We start from the raw sequence: 17150 nt of genomic DNA, 5'->3' as shown, positions 1-17150 counted from the left end.
TAGTGTTGCATGTGCACTAGAGGCCTTCCCCTGCCCTGCATCTACATAGAAAAACAATTGTCTTCCATGAATTAAACGCTTAGCCAATTGAGAAAGCGACTAGAGGCTGAAAAGCCCAATCCAATGAATTTTATAATCATTGTTGCTCGTCCCTCATACTAACAAAAGCATAAGGGTTGTTGAATGCTTTGGGGATTCCCTTGCAGTAGGATTAGTACCAACACGGATGAAAAAAAGCTCACTGAAGTGATGACTACTCATAGTAATTGGTCATTGAAGAGATAACATAAATATACATGGGTCAAAATGCCACAAATGTTTAAAAATCTGTCTTATGGATTTGTTAATGTTTGTAATACCTTTTTCTGGACATTTAAGGATAACTACATAGCAAATTTTAAAAACGAATAATAGCAATTCTTGTTATAGTGAAAAAAATTAAAGTTTCAGAAAATCAGCTATGATGGAACAAATGTCTGAGGTATTACTACTTAAGGGTTTCTGCCATATGGAGCTAAATTAAGTTTTTGATCAGATTTCCATAAAACGATATGTCAACCAAAAGAGTTTTTACAATAAATATATTTCCCATGTAGATTTTCAACATCAGCATGCATGGCATATATGAAGAAAGGACGTTTTGTGTACTTCACAAATGCACATATGCATTAACATAGATGCCTCGGCTCGCCTCTTCCTGATCCCAAACTTCGCAATAAGTAAGTCCAAGGTAAGGCAGACTGGGTGCTGGGCTGGGTCACGAGGATACCACTGGCATATAAAAAAATTTTAAAAAAACATAGATGAAATCTCTTCAATAAAAAAATGAAAATTTTAAAGAACAAACTAGGGTCACAGGGATACCACTAGTGTATAAAAAAAAGACATAAATGAAATCTCTTCAATGAAAAAATAAAAATTTTAAAGAACAAACTACCCTCCTTTTGTCAAATCCTTGTAAAGATCAGTAATCAACAAACATCAATCTTTCAAGCAATTTTAGATTGGGGCACACTCTTTGAACATTAGATTATTTTAATAATTTAGCTACTGAAATTATCTAATCACATATGATAACATAAGAGATCAGGTTCCATGATTCCACACCCATCTAATTCCATGACCAATTACATGAGAAACTTTGCACCAGATTACCTTTTCTAACTAAAGAATAATTGCCCATGTCATCCATGGTGGAAAATATATAGCCACATACAATGTAAAAGTATCCTCACAAGAAACATTCATTTCTGGGCAAAAGATCAAACACCCATTGAATGCAATGTCACCAAGGCAAGTTAGCAAAAATGAGTAGTTCACTTAAACAAGAAAGTTGTCCATTCTAATCCTAAAAAGGTAACTTCCACACCCATAAAGCTATATTTCGGTTTATATGTTAAACATGCAACTACTATATTTTTATGTGGAACTATTTCTATACGGATGACTCTTCATGAACATAATCCGACGACTGTTGATGGATGGAAGTTGTAGAATTGTAATGACAAATGTGTGCTAATATTAAATGCATTATCATCCTAGAGACCTTTACGTTTGGGTGAAGATCACTTATGTGGAAGCATGGAGTGAATGGATTTAGGGCATAGTTTTGGCCACATCATATATACCAAAAAATCTAAATGAGTTAATAAAGAAATGGCATAACTTTCCTACGGCATGATGTACTCAAGTAAGATTATATTAATTTTGAGTTATGGCACCTTGACCATTGTGGCTAAAAATTGCACCTACCCTGTTACATTCTTTTGGTATTTGAGCTGTTCAAAGATCTCCACCATTGTGTATATTGTCAGAAGTAGAAAGAACATATGTGAATCAGGCCTAAATTTGGAAAATATATTTATCATGATTGATCAATTACATGAGAAATGATTTTCAAATTCAGGGATCTCTTAAGCCACAGAACATTTCTTATGAAATTTTAGAAAATAGAATGATTTCTTTCGGTCAAAAAAAATTAAAAACATAAAATACCTTCAAAGTGCAACCCAACAAAGGCCACCATGTTTGTGCAATTTATTTCCTAACCCTAAAAAGAAATAAAATATAAGTTACTTGTGGGATCACCATGTGATAGTTTGTTTCCATGGTCTACATATTTTCCATAGTTTGCCTATGGTATCCCATATGAAAGAAAGAAATTGTATTTTCTAACAGTTTGCTTATGGGATTCCCCTGGGAGAAGAAATAATATTGTTCTCAACTTACTTAAAATGGCCAATAGGGACATGCTAATAAAACAAGGTTCGTTAAACCATGAGAAATTTGATCCAAGCACGCTATTGTTGAATTCAGCTGTGAAGCCACCCAAGATCAATGTGACTAAAGGAAAGCTAGACAAGAATCGAGAGATGATCAAAACTCAGCAATCTCCTAGCACTGAACTAGACTCATAATCAACTAAGCTAGTGTTCTTCTTCTTAGCATAGGGAGAGGCAAGGTTTGTTTATATAAGAAAATATAGGCATATAAATCCAAGAGGAATACTAACTCCGAATAACCCAAAATAGGTGGGAGTTTTACCTACTTGGTAAATTCCAAATACACTATGTTACCCCAAGTTTGTGGACAAATACGCATTTCCGATACAGTGATTTTTTTTGCCAATTTTGGGGACAGCTAGGGAACAGCGAAGGGAACGGCTATATAAAAATAGGGAAAATTAAAATATATAAGGAAAGTTAAAATATTCATATGAATACATGGATAAAACATGCGCATATACATTATAGAACCTTAACATATAAGAACTAGCAAATTTGTGTTAAATTGAGAGTCAAAGTCAAATTGCTTATAGAATAAATTGTCAAAATTCACTGTCTATATGTAGAATTTATGGGCACGTCCACTAGGAGTCCCTTGTCCCCGGGACGGGGAAGCCTGGAAAAAAAAACCGGGGACATAGCAAATACATGGTTATGCCAACTCAGGTAAAGACAAACAAATGGTTATGGGGAGGTGGCTAATAAATCCAAAAGAGGGTGTGACATTCAAATACCCAAATGTGAGTGTGAATGACATGTGATTGTAATATTATGCCACGTGCCCTCATCCTAACCATTATAATATAACCTAAGAAAGCTTAATAATGTGTAGGAAAAATAAATATCTCCTAACATAAGAGAAAATAAAAACCTACACTAACAACTATATCACAGCATTCGCCGAATTTCAAGGAAGAAATTCCAAATCCAACAAACTTCATGAAAATATTAAAAAACCGACTAAATTTGCCCCCAAATTCATACGGAGAAGGCCCTAAAGTTTGTTTATTAAAAAAAAAATTAAAACACAATGTATATTCGAAACCTAGTGTAGCGATTCCAAACCAGCAATCAAAACCTTGAAAGTTGCTCCCCTCAATTTGGCATCTGCAAGAGGGTCTTCGAGTCAATTGAGCAACTCTTCTTCTCTGCTGACTAAAACTCGCGCTATTAAAAGGGCCCTGTTAATATATTCTAACTATTGAAAATATTTTATCTATATTTGTATGGTCTTCTTTAGCCTTTTCATTTCATTTTATCATATATGAATAAACGGGAATGGGTGGCTATTAAAATATGGCCCCTATTTTCTAGTTTATAAAATTTAACATATTAAAACTTATCAATATTCTTTTATTTTGTTTTGCTTTTTTCTTCTACTATAAATTAATGTTATAAATTAAGATCTAATATTTTAAAATATATTCTTTAGATTTTTAATTATTAATATATATAAAATATAAAAGTTAATATATTTATTAAAGTTTATTTGTTTTAGTAATTTTATAGAATTATTTATTTATATTAGTCGATTTTTTTTTAACTTTTTCCTTTGCCGAATTTCATTGGAATTTTATTGTTGCCGAACATGAATTCGAACCTTGTGACTTAGCAAGCCCATATCAAATAGAAAAAATTGAATAACAAAAAAGGTCACAACATACACATGAATAACAGAAAAAGTCACGGGATACACACAATAGTGAATAACAAAAAGATAAATCACGGGATACAGACAATAGTGAGGCCAATGACCAAAGATAAGTTTACTAACCATCTCCAACCATCATCTGTATTGATTTTCTTATCAAGCATCTCTCCCCCATAAATATTCTTACGAACAAGAACTCTCTTTCCAAAACTTTTCCTACAATTCCTTTTGAAGCAAATGATGATTTTTCTAAGTTATAAGGAAAACTTTGTAGTTCCTCTCCTAAGTCACTTCAATGTTTCCTTTTTGTGACTCACTTTATAGCTAAAAAACTTGTATTTGTTTGTGCATACCCCAATTACTTGATAACAAATAACATAAAGTTGTCTATAATTCCTAAACACTAGCGCACTTCAAAACCGGTCTATCACTAGAAATTTTATCTAGCCAAAACAATTGCTGAAGTTTGATTTAGCAATTGTTTCCTCCTTAAAATGACTAAAAAATAATTAATTTGCATCACATGAAGATAGCTCAAAATGAAATAAGTATACTTCTCACCATCTAGTACCAGAAATAAAACAAACAACAATATAACATTGCTAAAAAAATCCTGAAGTTGCCACTTACATCATCTTTAACAACAAGTAGTCAAGAGAAGAAGAATATTAGGTTTCTAACTTTTATCCTTCCTCATTTCTCATTTGAACCTCAATAATATTCCTCATCTTTCTCCTTCTTTTCCACCCTCCTAAATGACAGGGAGGCAACAACCTTTACCAACTCTCAAATTTTCCCAATTGTGAAAAGTGACTTTGATGAAATAAATGGCATGCATTTTGCACACCAAAGCTGTCATCGATGTGTAATAAGAGTTATAGTTGTGATCAAACACCCCGTTGATTTCTCAAATTCAACTAAATGCAAGAAAAAAATAAAATGCCATCATAGGCTTAATGGAAATTTGATTGCCAAGAAATTGCATTTCAAACTTTTGGCATTTAAAACACCATAAGCAGCTAGGAACAGACATATTGGGGCTTACATTCTTGTGTACTTTACAAAAATATAATTTGGTGAATTTCCCACATCCTGAGAGCACTTATAGCTTCTCATACTTTAACTTCTTCCTGAATCTTCTCCATCTGCATCTTTTGCTAATTAAAGAAGTCTGCAGCAAATTATCAAAGTCAATAAGCACTATATTTCCTCTTCTCTAGGTTGAGAAGAGGACTTTATGATTAATCCAGGAAACTCTTCCCGATTTTCATCAGATCAGCTTATAGAAGTAGTTCAACAATAAGCCTGAAAAGATTCTCCTTCCTGTTATCTGCTTTTATGAGTAGACCTTATGCTCCATTCGTAAAGAAAACTTTCAACAAAAATACTCAATACTTAAACAAATTCAGGATATATTACTAGAAATAGAAACCAAGCTCCACTTCTAGCACATGAACCAGCCAAACTGACCCTCATCATTAGTTACATAAAAGAAAGTGAATGCTATCACAAAAACAGATTTCTCCACAAACAAAAGGAGATGAAAATGCGATAGACTCAAACAACTTACAAGAAAGAAATTGAATTACACTGGCAGAAATAAATATGCAATCCTTAACTATGAAACTCCATCAAGAAGAGCCACTTGCCATCACAAGGCAAGCCTGCCAGGATTTGTGCCCCAAAATTTGCCAGTAGGCATCCCTTCAACCCAGTCACACTCTACCCCCGCAGAATATACCACAATAAACAATCATATAGAACCGTCATGGTAAATAAGTGTGGAAAAAAGGTTTTTACCATTGAGCATGTATATTTTCTTTTTTCGCAACTATATTTCCCTCACAAAATGATTCGAGTATATACAAAACTGAAAGCAAGTACTTTCAAACTCATCAAAATCAACCAAAAATACAATCACCAACATGGAAATAAAATCACAAAAGCTTGAAACAAGAATAGGTTTTTTAAAGCTTTGAATCCATTCAAAATCTTAAAAACCTAAAATTTTCTATTCAGGTTACTCTGAAACACGTGCCCTGAGAGAACTGCATAAAACTGGTTTATGGCACAAACCCCCTTAGTTAAGTATAAACAATTGGCGAATGTGCATAAAAATTTAAAATACATAGTAGAAATAGTACAACATATAATCAAATTGAAATAAGTTAATAACCCACCATTCACAAATGTTTTCCTCGAGAATGTTCTGCTGCCCACCATTACTGGTTCCCTGCAAACAAGACATGCCTTTCACATTTCAGTTACAAACGACGCATGTGAAATTGAAAAAATTGGTTGCCTTTGTTAATCTAGTTCTTCAACCTTTACATCTTTGGTTCTCCTGTGATCCTTGTTCTTTTTCTTGTCCTTGGACTTTTCCTGGGGGTGCTTTAATTGATCAAGCCCCTTGTCATCATTCCTTTTAGCATCACGTGCTAGCTCTGCCAAAAATGCTTCTCGTACAGCATCAGATTTTTCTGTCGCATCTTTCTCTGCTGCATCTTCTAGGCGGGACTGCATTGATACCATGAAGCACAAGGGTTTTATATTATAATGGTATGTCACAACATTATAAAGAAATCAGCTAATAAATTTGAAAAATGAGAGATAACTGACAATGATTAAATTCTAACCTTTAAAAATGACTTGATAAGTGGTAAAACAACTATTCGGTAATCAAGAGATGATAAATGACCCAACTTAAGTTCCAATTGTTGCATGCCAAAAACATTCCTCATTATTTTAGCATCAAGTTTGCTAACCTGCAAAAAAACAAATTATATCCAATAATGAGTATAACATGCATGTCTTACCATACATATTTGAATCTGTCACTCAGATTAGCAGAAACGAAAAATGCAAATACAAACCTCAGTGGAATAGTGATCTTTCTGCCTCTGAATAGCCACTTGAATACAGGAATCTGACAGTGGCAACGACTCCTGCTTTCTCCACTTGTCATCTTCACCAACATCTAATTCACTCAAATCATATCCAAATCGAGGTGGGCCTTTAGCTTCCTGAAGAATATTTTTAATTGCATCACGCTCAATCGTATATTGAGATAAGAGAGAATCATTTTGCCCTTCAGAAAGCTCTGACTTTCGCTTTTCCAGTATAGCATCATAGCTTTGAGAAGCAACCTTTCCTGTCTCTTCCCTCTTCCTATGTTCTTCAAGACAAAGGTTTTCTACAGCATTCAGAGCCTCCTCATAACTTAAATTTTCAAATTTCCTCTCACAAAGATTTTGCAATAGCTTAAACTCATTATCTAGTGTTCGAAGAACTTCCATGCCTTGCCGTGATTTCTCTTCTTTCAGTTGCATCCATCCCAGGGGTTGAAGCTCATAAGAACAACTCCCAAAAATCCAAGCCAGCTGTAAATCCACCAATGGGATTTTGTCTTGCCATTCATCAATACTGAATCCCGTAAGCTGGGAAATTACAATGCTGCTACTTTTCTCCAAATTGCCTCCATTACTGATATGTGTCAATAAACGTTCATCCAAAACAAGACTAGTAAAATCATCATTTAGAATAAGCCTCTCTTGAACATCAGCTTCTTGACAATCTTCACTAATATTTTGTGTACTAATTTTGTCTGAATATCTTTCTAATCCACAAGAATGTGCTAGGTCACGTAAATATTTGACTACATTACGAAGTTGATGGGCCTGCAAGAATCGAATGTAAACAGGTGACTGCTTGATTTCATAATGCATAGATGCTTCAGGTATGAGAATTTGAAGCTCATCAACTGCATACTGAATCACTTTAGAGAGATGAGAAGCAGCAAGGCATTTATGAGTAATTAGAGCACGAAACAGGCTATAGATTCTCTCCAAAAGCTTCTCGCGTTCAATATCATCTACCAAAGGCCAAAGCTCTGCTAATGATTGAAGATTAATCCCTCCTTTGTGGTCCTCAGCATCCATATTAGAATGTCTTTCCTCTCTCACAAACTCAACATTGTTGAGTTGCTCAGATTGAGAGGCCCCTCTTAGTTTTAGATCATCTTCCCCCTCTACCTCAGTAGGATTGGACGTTTTGGATATGCAGTCAACATTGTTTTCCAAGCAAGTTTCTTGAGAAGAACTACCGGTATCACTTACATTCCCAGAACAGTCAGAGCCACCACCAACAGAATGTAGTTGTCCGGCCATATGCTCTTTGACCTTAACACCACATAAGGATCTTACCAGCAACTTCATTGCAGCAGGACCATCAATAGGCCTGCAATCTCCATTCATAAGCTGATCAGCCCAGTTGCTATCAATTTCTTGGGGTAGAACTGCTTGAAACTTATGTGAAAGACTTTCAACATGCTCACGAACAACATGCTGCATAAAAACTTCATTGTCAACAAACTTGTCATTGCACTTGCGACAAAGCCAAAATCTCCATGTTTTGTTGGCATGAGCAAATGATAAGGCCTCAGATAGTAACTCTGTGATTGTGTTGTCTTTGGATGACATCCAATGAGATTTGAGATCCTCCACCGAAATTTCCAGCATTTCCTGCCTTTTCTGGTTTTCCATTGAATACCAAAATGGCTTCACCTGCTCCATTTTCTCTTCAATAGAAACTGCATGAGAGAGCTTTCGAGAATTTGGTGTTTTCCTTCGTTCTGCACGCTGGTTACCAGTGGCAAGTTGGTTGGATCGCTGATCTGAACTTTCTATAGATGTCTCGTTCCTTTGTTGCAATAACCTTGCTGCAGCAACCCTAACTTCTATTTCCTTTCGGCGTTCTTCAGGAGTTTTAATGTTCTTCTTAATTTCATGGGGCCTCTTATTCTGTAACATCCGCACCTCCATAGGATCATCAACTCTCCTCATTGGTATTATACGGAACTTTTCCTCCCCAGACCCATTTCCCAAATTCTTTACCCAACTAGAAATTGAAGCAATATTAGATTTCTGAACAAGTGTCCTGAGCTCCTGCTGTACCTGACTGATTCTTGCCTGGGGTGTCCCTTGTTTTTGCTGGCTTTCATCTTGAAGACTATCCTTTGCAGGGTCTACCGGATTTTCTATAGAAAGAGCTCTCTCGCACTCTTTAACCACTTCCTCATAATCCTTGCTGTCACTGGATGCTTCATAGAGTAGCTGTGCATAGTAGTGAGCAAATTCAATAGACTGAGGAGAAAGCAAAACAGCTTTCTTTGCAGATTCAATAGCAGTTCTCATGTGCCGTTGCTTCAAACTAGGATCTTCAATAAGAGCTGCAATTTTCATGCAGATATTACCCTGTAGACGAAGTGACAGTGGAGAGTTGTCGTGCCTTGCACAAGATTCCTTCATAAGCCTTAGAGCTTTGTTGTGGTTTCCCCTCCTAAATGCCAGGAGGGCTTTCTCATAATCTGCTTTAACGGAAGAAACATCCCCATTTGCCCCTGCTCCCACACCATTCCCTTCTAAGGCTTCGCCTACATGTTCACTTGTTGCATTACCAGCTCTTGTACCTCCGACTATTACTCCATTTCTAACCCCATTACTTGTCTTAGCCATTGTTGTCGACATCATCTCTGCTGCTACAGTGGAGCGCTGCACTGCCCCACCCCCCACTTCTGCATCCAGTTTATTTTCGTTTGGCTCAACTCCATCTGCATCCACACCATTATGATCCCTGGACAATGTACCAGCTCCTTCTGCCAATCCATCAGAATTAGAGGCTGGATCAGCAAGACCAGTCGGCTCCGGCCCCTCTGGGACTCTGGCCTGGGAGGCAGCATCAGTGGGCGTTGCTGCCCGGTTACGGTTACCGGAATTCCGCTTCTTGTGCCCCATCCCCAAACTGCATATCCACTTCAGACGTCCACACGTGATGTCAACACAGCCTCTCAGTCCATGCGACCCCGTGCACCTTGATTACAAAAACCCAAAAACCTGGGACAATCCCTTAGACCAGATTTACAACATCCACAACTACTTGCGGAATCTTGCATAAGATTTGACCGGCTCAGTTCAAATCCCTAACCAATCAAGCAGTCGATTCTAATTATAACCCTCCTAAATGCAAATGCACGCAGTTCAGCAATATTTCCAGCCTCCAGGGGTACCACCTGAATCTTCTACAAAATTTGCCAATATATAACACCAACTCTTCCCTTTGTTCAAAACCCTAATTAAAATAGCACGCCTGCATCACCTTTTTCCTCTAAAGCGTGACTGAAACAGCGTTGCCAGATCGCCTTTCTTCGAAACCCTAATTAAAATACCGCAGCTGAAGCAAACTACAGTGAACCTTGCTGAAATCTAACTAAATCAAGAATCTGTCCATTCTTCACCAATTACTAATTGCAAAAATCGGAAATGCGCATAACTGAATTACCAAATGAAAACCGGAAATACAAACATACAAAAACAAAATCTATACCATATCTGCTATACATAACATTTCTAATGCTCTGAATCTACATATACTTCCCAATCCAAAATAGACGGCAAATTTTAATCACACAGTAAAATTTTCGAACGAACTCGTGAATTTAAAGGTGCAAAATAAATCAAAAGGCAATAAAAATCCCATAGCATACCTCAAAATGAAAATGAACATTCACAAGCTCCCACCACGAATCGAATCTGTACAGAGATCGATCGACTAACAAAAAATTAAACAATGTTTTTAAAGGGTTTTATGAAAGAAACAAATTTAAATGAATAAAAGAGGACCAGTTCTCTCTTTTCTTCTCTTTTTTCCTTTTCTCTTTTATCCCTGTTATAGAGAGTTCGCCATGCGCTACTTAGTTTGGACCCGCTATAAATGAAAAGTATATTTGACGAAGTAGAATATGCAATCGAATCGAAACGAGACAGAGAGGGTCACGTGCCTTTATAGTTAAGTACAGTTTTTTATGACATGGCTTTCAATGAATTTATCCCTGCTGAGTCGGATTGCCTGGCGAGAGATGACAAGGCCTCCATTATTGAGGGTACAATCAAAGGAAAGGACCTAACCAGTATTTTAAAGTTTTATCATGTTATGGACCTCTTAATTATAATGGTGAAATTAGCATATACCATGGGAGTGTTTTGATTTGATAATATGAAAATAAGAGGTATATTTTTATGTTAAATTTGACTTATATCTTGATTTTACTTTGATTTATTTTTTATATTTATTTCTTATTTCAATATCATCATTTTATCTTTCAGGATCGTATTAGTGAGATGTGAATTTGATAGAAGCCAATTTCATAGAGTATGGAAATGATCCCCAAAATTCATATTTTAGTGTTCCTAATGTTTTTTTACTAGTAATTAAGAGAACCTAGAACATGTTTCATGCAACATATTGCTATGTCATCATGTTTAAAGACATTCGTTGTACACTTAAAATCATGTAATAAAGAAATCTAATTTGTGTCATCATCATATAGATCATATATATGTATAAATGTTGTATTTGATCTTTCTCGTCATCATTTAATTGGTTCACTAAGGGCTATGACCTAGGAGAACCCATTCACCTATCTAGTTGACAAACTCCTTAATATTGTTCCTATACGCAACCTTGACATATACAAATATCTAGAAGGCAAAAGTGAACAAATTCTCAAAAGCGATGTCAAATCAACTCCGCAAATCTCAAATTCTTACATATATGAAATCAAGTCATAGTAGTTAGGATCAACCTCACAAGGTGCGAGATTGGTCTATATCAAATTTTTATACAATAAAAATTCCAAAGAGCATAACAATTTATTAAGTAATAGATTTTTTAATAGTGACAAAATGATCTAGCATAGAGTCAACAAAAATCTTCATTGTTGATTCTAGAGATAATTATGCTTATTTATGTACATTTATTTCAATTATATATGTCAGCCCTTATACCTAGGTTGACTGTTTGCTAATCAACTACATTTATTTAATTATATTAGATATTTTAGTGTGATTAAATCACTTTATAATAATACAAACTTTTAGTTAACATAACTTTGTACAAAACATGGGAGTTAGTTGTCCATGCTCACTTGTAGAAAAGGGTAAAATTTGCATGCCTTCCATTTTTTCTCTTTATTTTGAATTCAATTTGACTAGGTTGTTCCTTAGGTAATTACCAATCTACAAGTAAGATGTTTCTTGCATGAAACCTATCAATTAACTTATTCATACCTCCACAAGTCCTAAGAGTCTCTAATCAATAATCATTTTATCTATTCATCATCGCAAGTCAAATCCATGGCAAAAAAATGACCCTCTTATTCCCAAATTCAAATTTCAATATGAGCCCACATTGAATCCCTTCTACTAGTTGTCACGTGTCAACTTGAGTGAAAAATGTGTTAATTTGTCAGTAAATGTGTTGTATTAAAGAGAAAAAAAATGGCTTTTAGGAATTTAGGGAGAGAAATCCAAAAGAGCATTTTAGCATCATATGGCATTGTCGACTTACATCCAAATCCACATCAATAGTAACAAATTAGGCACGGTGCATGGTTGCTTGGTGTTTTTATTTTTCTTCAAAATTACTAATTTGGATCTATGGGTTTGACATGAGGAGAAGATATTCAATTTGTTTAAAAATCAATGGTTTTGTCTTGTTGCCTATTCTTTAGATATAAGTTATAAACATTGAGACATGCAAATTTGAGGTGTTGAAAATATGCAATTCATAAGTATATTGAATATGTGAGTGAAGATCATTTACAGAAATACATATAGCAATTTCACAAGCATGGTCTATGATATTATCCCAAGTTGATCTACCTATTGGAGTCACTGGTTTGAGTATGAGTCCATACAAATAAGGAAAAAGATGTAGCCACCCGAGATGTGTTAGGATGCAATGATGCCAAGAATAATAATTTTCCTTTGCTAAGAAAAATTGTGTATGATGAATTTAAACCTATTTGTAAACCCTAAATGATCCAACCACTAACCTGTATCTACAAACTAATTCAACAAACAATCAATATAGCATTGAATCGTGAAATATAAACAACCAATTTGATCATTATACCATATACACATAATTTGCTTGACTTCATTGTTCTCCTATCTTCCAAGATCTTATATTAATGATAGTTGCTCTCAGCTATGTAGCACGTGCACAAGAGATCATGAAAGAATGGAGTGTGGTTGCTTGATGAGGGAAGCTATGATGTAAAGATGGTGTGATGATGTATGATCCTACAATGATTTTGGTAGAGTGTAGGTACTCTCAATGATTGATTGATTGATGTCCAAATGATAGGGAAGAAGCCTCTTTTGTAAAAATCACTATGAGAATGGAGGGTTTAGATTAAGAGGTTAAATTATTAATGGCCATCACATTGAAAAAAGATAATGAATAAGATTGAAGGTTAGGTAAAGATGAAGGGAGGAGATTAAGAGGTGGAAGAATGGAGGATGAGAGTGAATAGGATTAAGAAGTTATTTTGAAATGGAGGGATGTGATTAAGCGGTTGGTTGACTTTTAGATTCAATGGTTGTGGACATTAGAGAAGGACAAAGTAAATAAAGAGGAATTTGACACTTGTCAAGTGGCTACAAATTTAGATTTTGATCCATGTGAACAAGTTGGAGGGTTGGGATTAAAGAGGAAAAAGGTAATGAAATTATTAAACAAACAAAAGTATTTATTTAATTAATAGTAGAACAAAGGGATGGATTAAATAAATAAAAAATATTTATTTAATTTAGAAAAGAAGTAAGATTAATTAAATAAATAATAAATATTTATTTAATTAGGTTAGGAAAATTTTTAGGTATCCACTTTTTGCCCCTCTTTGAGACAATGCGGTTTATCATATTATTTCAAAGAATAAAATTTTGTGAATACATGTCCTAGTTTTCCCTGATAGGGAAGGTGATATGCCCCCTCAAAAGATTGGGTGAAAAATCAGAAAAGTTCAGACCATCTCTCGATAGGAAGAGAATGATAGGCTAAGAAAGAATTAGTAGAAAACACAATTAGTTTGGTAGAAAACGGGACCAAGACAAGGTAAAAAGGGTCACACAAGACTGTGACAAGTTAACATGGCCAAATAGGGTTACGATGCCTATATATAGGAGCTTGGGGGGTCATTCATCTCATTTGCATCCATCATCCCTAGAGACTAGCCCAGAACATAGTAGAGCAAAGGAGGGCCTAGTAGCAACAAAGATGGTGGGAATTCTAGTTGCAGTTCATCAGTTTGAGTGCATGTGGTGATTCGAGTAGCCAGAGAACTACAGTGATCTTATATGTACCTACCCTTTTTATTATCAAGTTGTAATTAATGCATCAAAATTAGGGTAGGAAGCTAGATTAGGAAAAAATGCAAGAAACTAGTTTTTGCAGTTTTTAAGCATATTGATGATTTTGGCACACTAATCATTTTTTTCAGTTCTTGATGTGTTTATGTTTTTGTGGCATTTTTTATTAATTAAGTTGTATTTTGATATGTTGTTGTGTATATCACAAGAAGCTGCATATATGCAAGTTAAGGTTGTGTTTATACTGATTATGCGTTTTTTCTTAATAAAGATGTGTTTCTCACAAGAAATTATATTTTTTAGGTCTAAAGTTGTGTATTTGATGAAAATGCATAGCTAATAAGGATGGCTTCTCAATTGATAAAATCAGGCAGTTGACCAAGGTTGACTAGTTGATTAGGTTTAACCAAGTTGTTGATTAGCTGGTGTAGTGATTGTTGTGAGTGCAGGCGAATCTACCTATGGTGATGTCATGGGAGAGATTTACTCCCACACAAAGCCTACAACCAGAGTTATCAAAGATTTATCACAGTGTCCTAGGCATCATAGGTTTATGGAACATGACATTTATGTTCAAGATCAAGGCTACCCTAGGTATGTTGACAACACTAGCAGAGAGGTGGCATAGTGAGCATAACTCATTTCTGTTGGCATTACATTAAGTTTGTTGGTATGATGATATTGAGAAGGTTGTTGGAGATTGATTATATAATTGATAAAGGATGATTACTATCTTAATAATATTATTTTGTCATTGATGTCAAGCAATTGATTTTCTGATTCAGTATGATGTTGCCATATCTTAAAGAGTATGTTTTGACGAGTATAAAGATGTCGGTAAGTGACACATAAAGAATGTGAAAATGAAGGGGAATAATAAGTTATTCAATTGGCAACTATTATCGAGCTAGACAATGATGAGATTATGTTATTTTGATTGTTTTTATATCCTATATATGTGTATTCGAAGACTGAATAAGAAGGAGAAAAGATTTCATGTAATAAAATGAGTAAAGGTTTGATACTGTTCTATTTTATCGAGCAAGGAGCTAGTCGGTAAACACCAAGGTTATCAGTGTCGGTTAAAGAAGAAAGAATGTCTACAGAGTAAAGTTCAGTATTTACCGAGTATCAACCGAGCAATAATAGAATGCATTGGATGAATAAATACATTATTAAATGAAGGATGCCAATGTGCTGGAGATTTATAGAAGATTGGAATATCGTGCAAGAAGTTTGTTAAGGATCAACGACAATGAAAATTCAAAAGTTAGATCTACAACACAGATTGAATGGTCATAATCGAGCACAAGTACCAAGGAAGGAATACAAGTTCCAAGGCAATATAAAACATTTTTTCAGTTTGAAGGATTCAATGAACCTAGTCAAGTTTGAAGATCTGATGGCTAAGATTAATCATGGGAAATGTGATTAAGGAGATTAAGCGGTTAGAAATTGTTTATAAATAAGGAAAAGTTGACGAACACATAAGGCGGGCAAATAGAAGAGCAGTGATACTGCAGAGGTGATTACCGAGTACAGAAGATTGAAGATCTGACTAAAGAATAGAGTGAGAAGCCCAACAAGGAGGAAGATAAGTCTTATGACAAGATTATTTTGAGCACATAGAGTCTGCTTTAACATTTTAGATGTGAAGTTGCAAATATATTTTATTACTGTTATTTATTTTTGTACGTGATAGGAAATCTCTTAATTGAGTGGACCTAACAGTCTTATTTGTAAATCCCCTAGCAAGGTAACATTCTAAGTGAGTGTTTGAAATCCTTTGACAAGGTCACTTCTAACCAAGTGCAAGATTCTAATAGATCTGAGGGAAATCCCTTGACCACGTCACATCTAGCAATGTGTTTATGTAATCTTCGACAGGATTGGCTTTTAACCGAGCATACTCTAGAAGAGTATATTTTCTTAGTGGGTCCGAAATCCCATAGTGGTTTTTCCCTATTTGGGTTTCCATGTCAAATTTGGTGTTGAATGTGTTTTGATGTTTCAAGTTTATCTGTTTATGAGTTTGAATGATTTACAGTCATAGTTGCATATCAAGTAAGTTCTATCGAGGCTAAATCTGAAGAATATATTATATTGTGAGTTTATCTGATTCACCCCCCCTCTCATCTAACTAACAATTTCATGTACCAACTAGAGAGATGTCAGTGATGCTATAAGATATCTAGCATATCTTACGGATTATGATTGCGGGGGAGTTGGTAGTGTATGATGGCAATGATGGTGATGTGAATGCTCTGTGTCGACCATTTGGAGATGGGGAGTTGGACATTGGGTGGGGGATAGTTAGCTGGACAAAGACGGTGACATCATGTGCACCGCTACCATCAATTCCAATAGGGATGATCAAACACTACATCTGTCTAAACAAATGATCTCATGGATTCTCCATTAGGTAGGCACAAAATCTAGAGCATATGATTATGGAAGGGACACAATTCGCCTATGGCCCATGCATATTAGCACATCCTCACCATGTTCTTCATTAGTTTGTGTATATGGGAGGAGCAAACTTGGCAACATGAGTGACTATATAACATGTTTGGGCATATGAGCATATCGTAGTCCTCAGGCCAGTTTGTATGAGGTTTCGAGGAGTAGGTTGAAATCATACATACACATGTACAACATGATTATAGCCCAGCCCAAGCTAGGTAAGATGGAGTACTTGCGACATGTCATCGATGACATAAACATTGTTATCTTGAGGTCATACTTGGATTGTGAGGACTAGGAGGATGATGATGCAAAGTTACCATTCTACTTCTAGACTCGATTTCTTAGAGGTTGGATCCCCTATATCATTGAGCAACATTTTCCAAATAGGGTATTGAGACAATTTGGATGAATGCATGGACAACGACAGGGTTCAAGGGAGTTTTCCCACACCATCATGGAGATGTATCATTGGTGTCTGACCTTATCCTGTGATGTTGCAATGGTCGAGTTTAGGGCACTAGTACCAATACAATGGGACAT

At 35.4% G+C, this 17150-nt stretch overlaps 1 protein-coding gene across 4 annotated transcripts in view; it reads right to left on the bottom strand.

Moving 5' to 3' along the window:
• LOC131066556 (uncharacterized) overlaps positions 1-10721 on the bottom strand; it is a 71563-nt gene extending 60842 nt beyond the window's left edge. The window contains exons 1-5 of one of the 4 annotated variants that reach the window (XM_058001350.2): positions 10478-10721; positions 6810-10164; positions 6573-6701; positions 6268-6453; positions 6117-6169 (exon numbers count right to left, since the gene is read on the bottom strand). In XM_058001350.2, coding sequence (XP_057857333.2) covers positions 6117-6169; positions 6268-6453; positions 6573-6701; positions 6810-9728 — 3287 coding nt within the window. In that variant the 5' untranslated portion in view covers positions 9729-10164; positions 10478-10721. Of the gene's footprint in view, positions 1-6116; positions 6170-6261; positions 6454-6572; positions 6702-6809; positions 10183-10477 lie in introns of those variants that run through there. The other 3 variants (XM_058001347.2, XM_058001349.2, XM_058001348.2) reach the window with 3 other exon arrangements.
• Between the last annotated feature and the right edge of the window lie 6429 nt (positions 10722-17150).

Source organism: Cryptomeria japonica, chromosome 5, assembly GCF_030272615.1.
Source record: "Cryptomeria japonica chromosome 5, Sugi_1.0, whole genome shotgun sequence".
NCBI lineage: Eukaryota > Viridiplantae > Streptophyta > Pinopsida > Cupressales > Cupressaceae > Cryptomeria > Cryptomeria japonica.
This window is presented reverse-complemented; position numbering and strand designations above follow the sequence as displayed.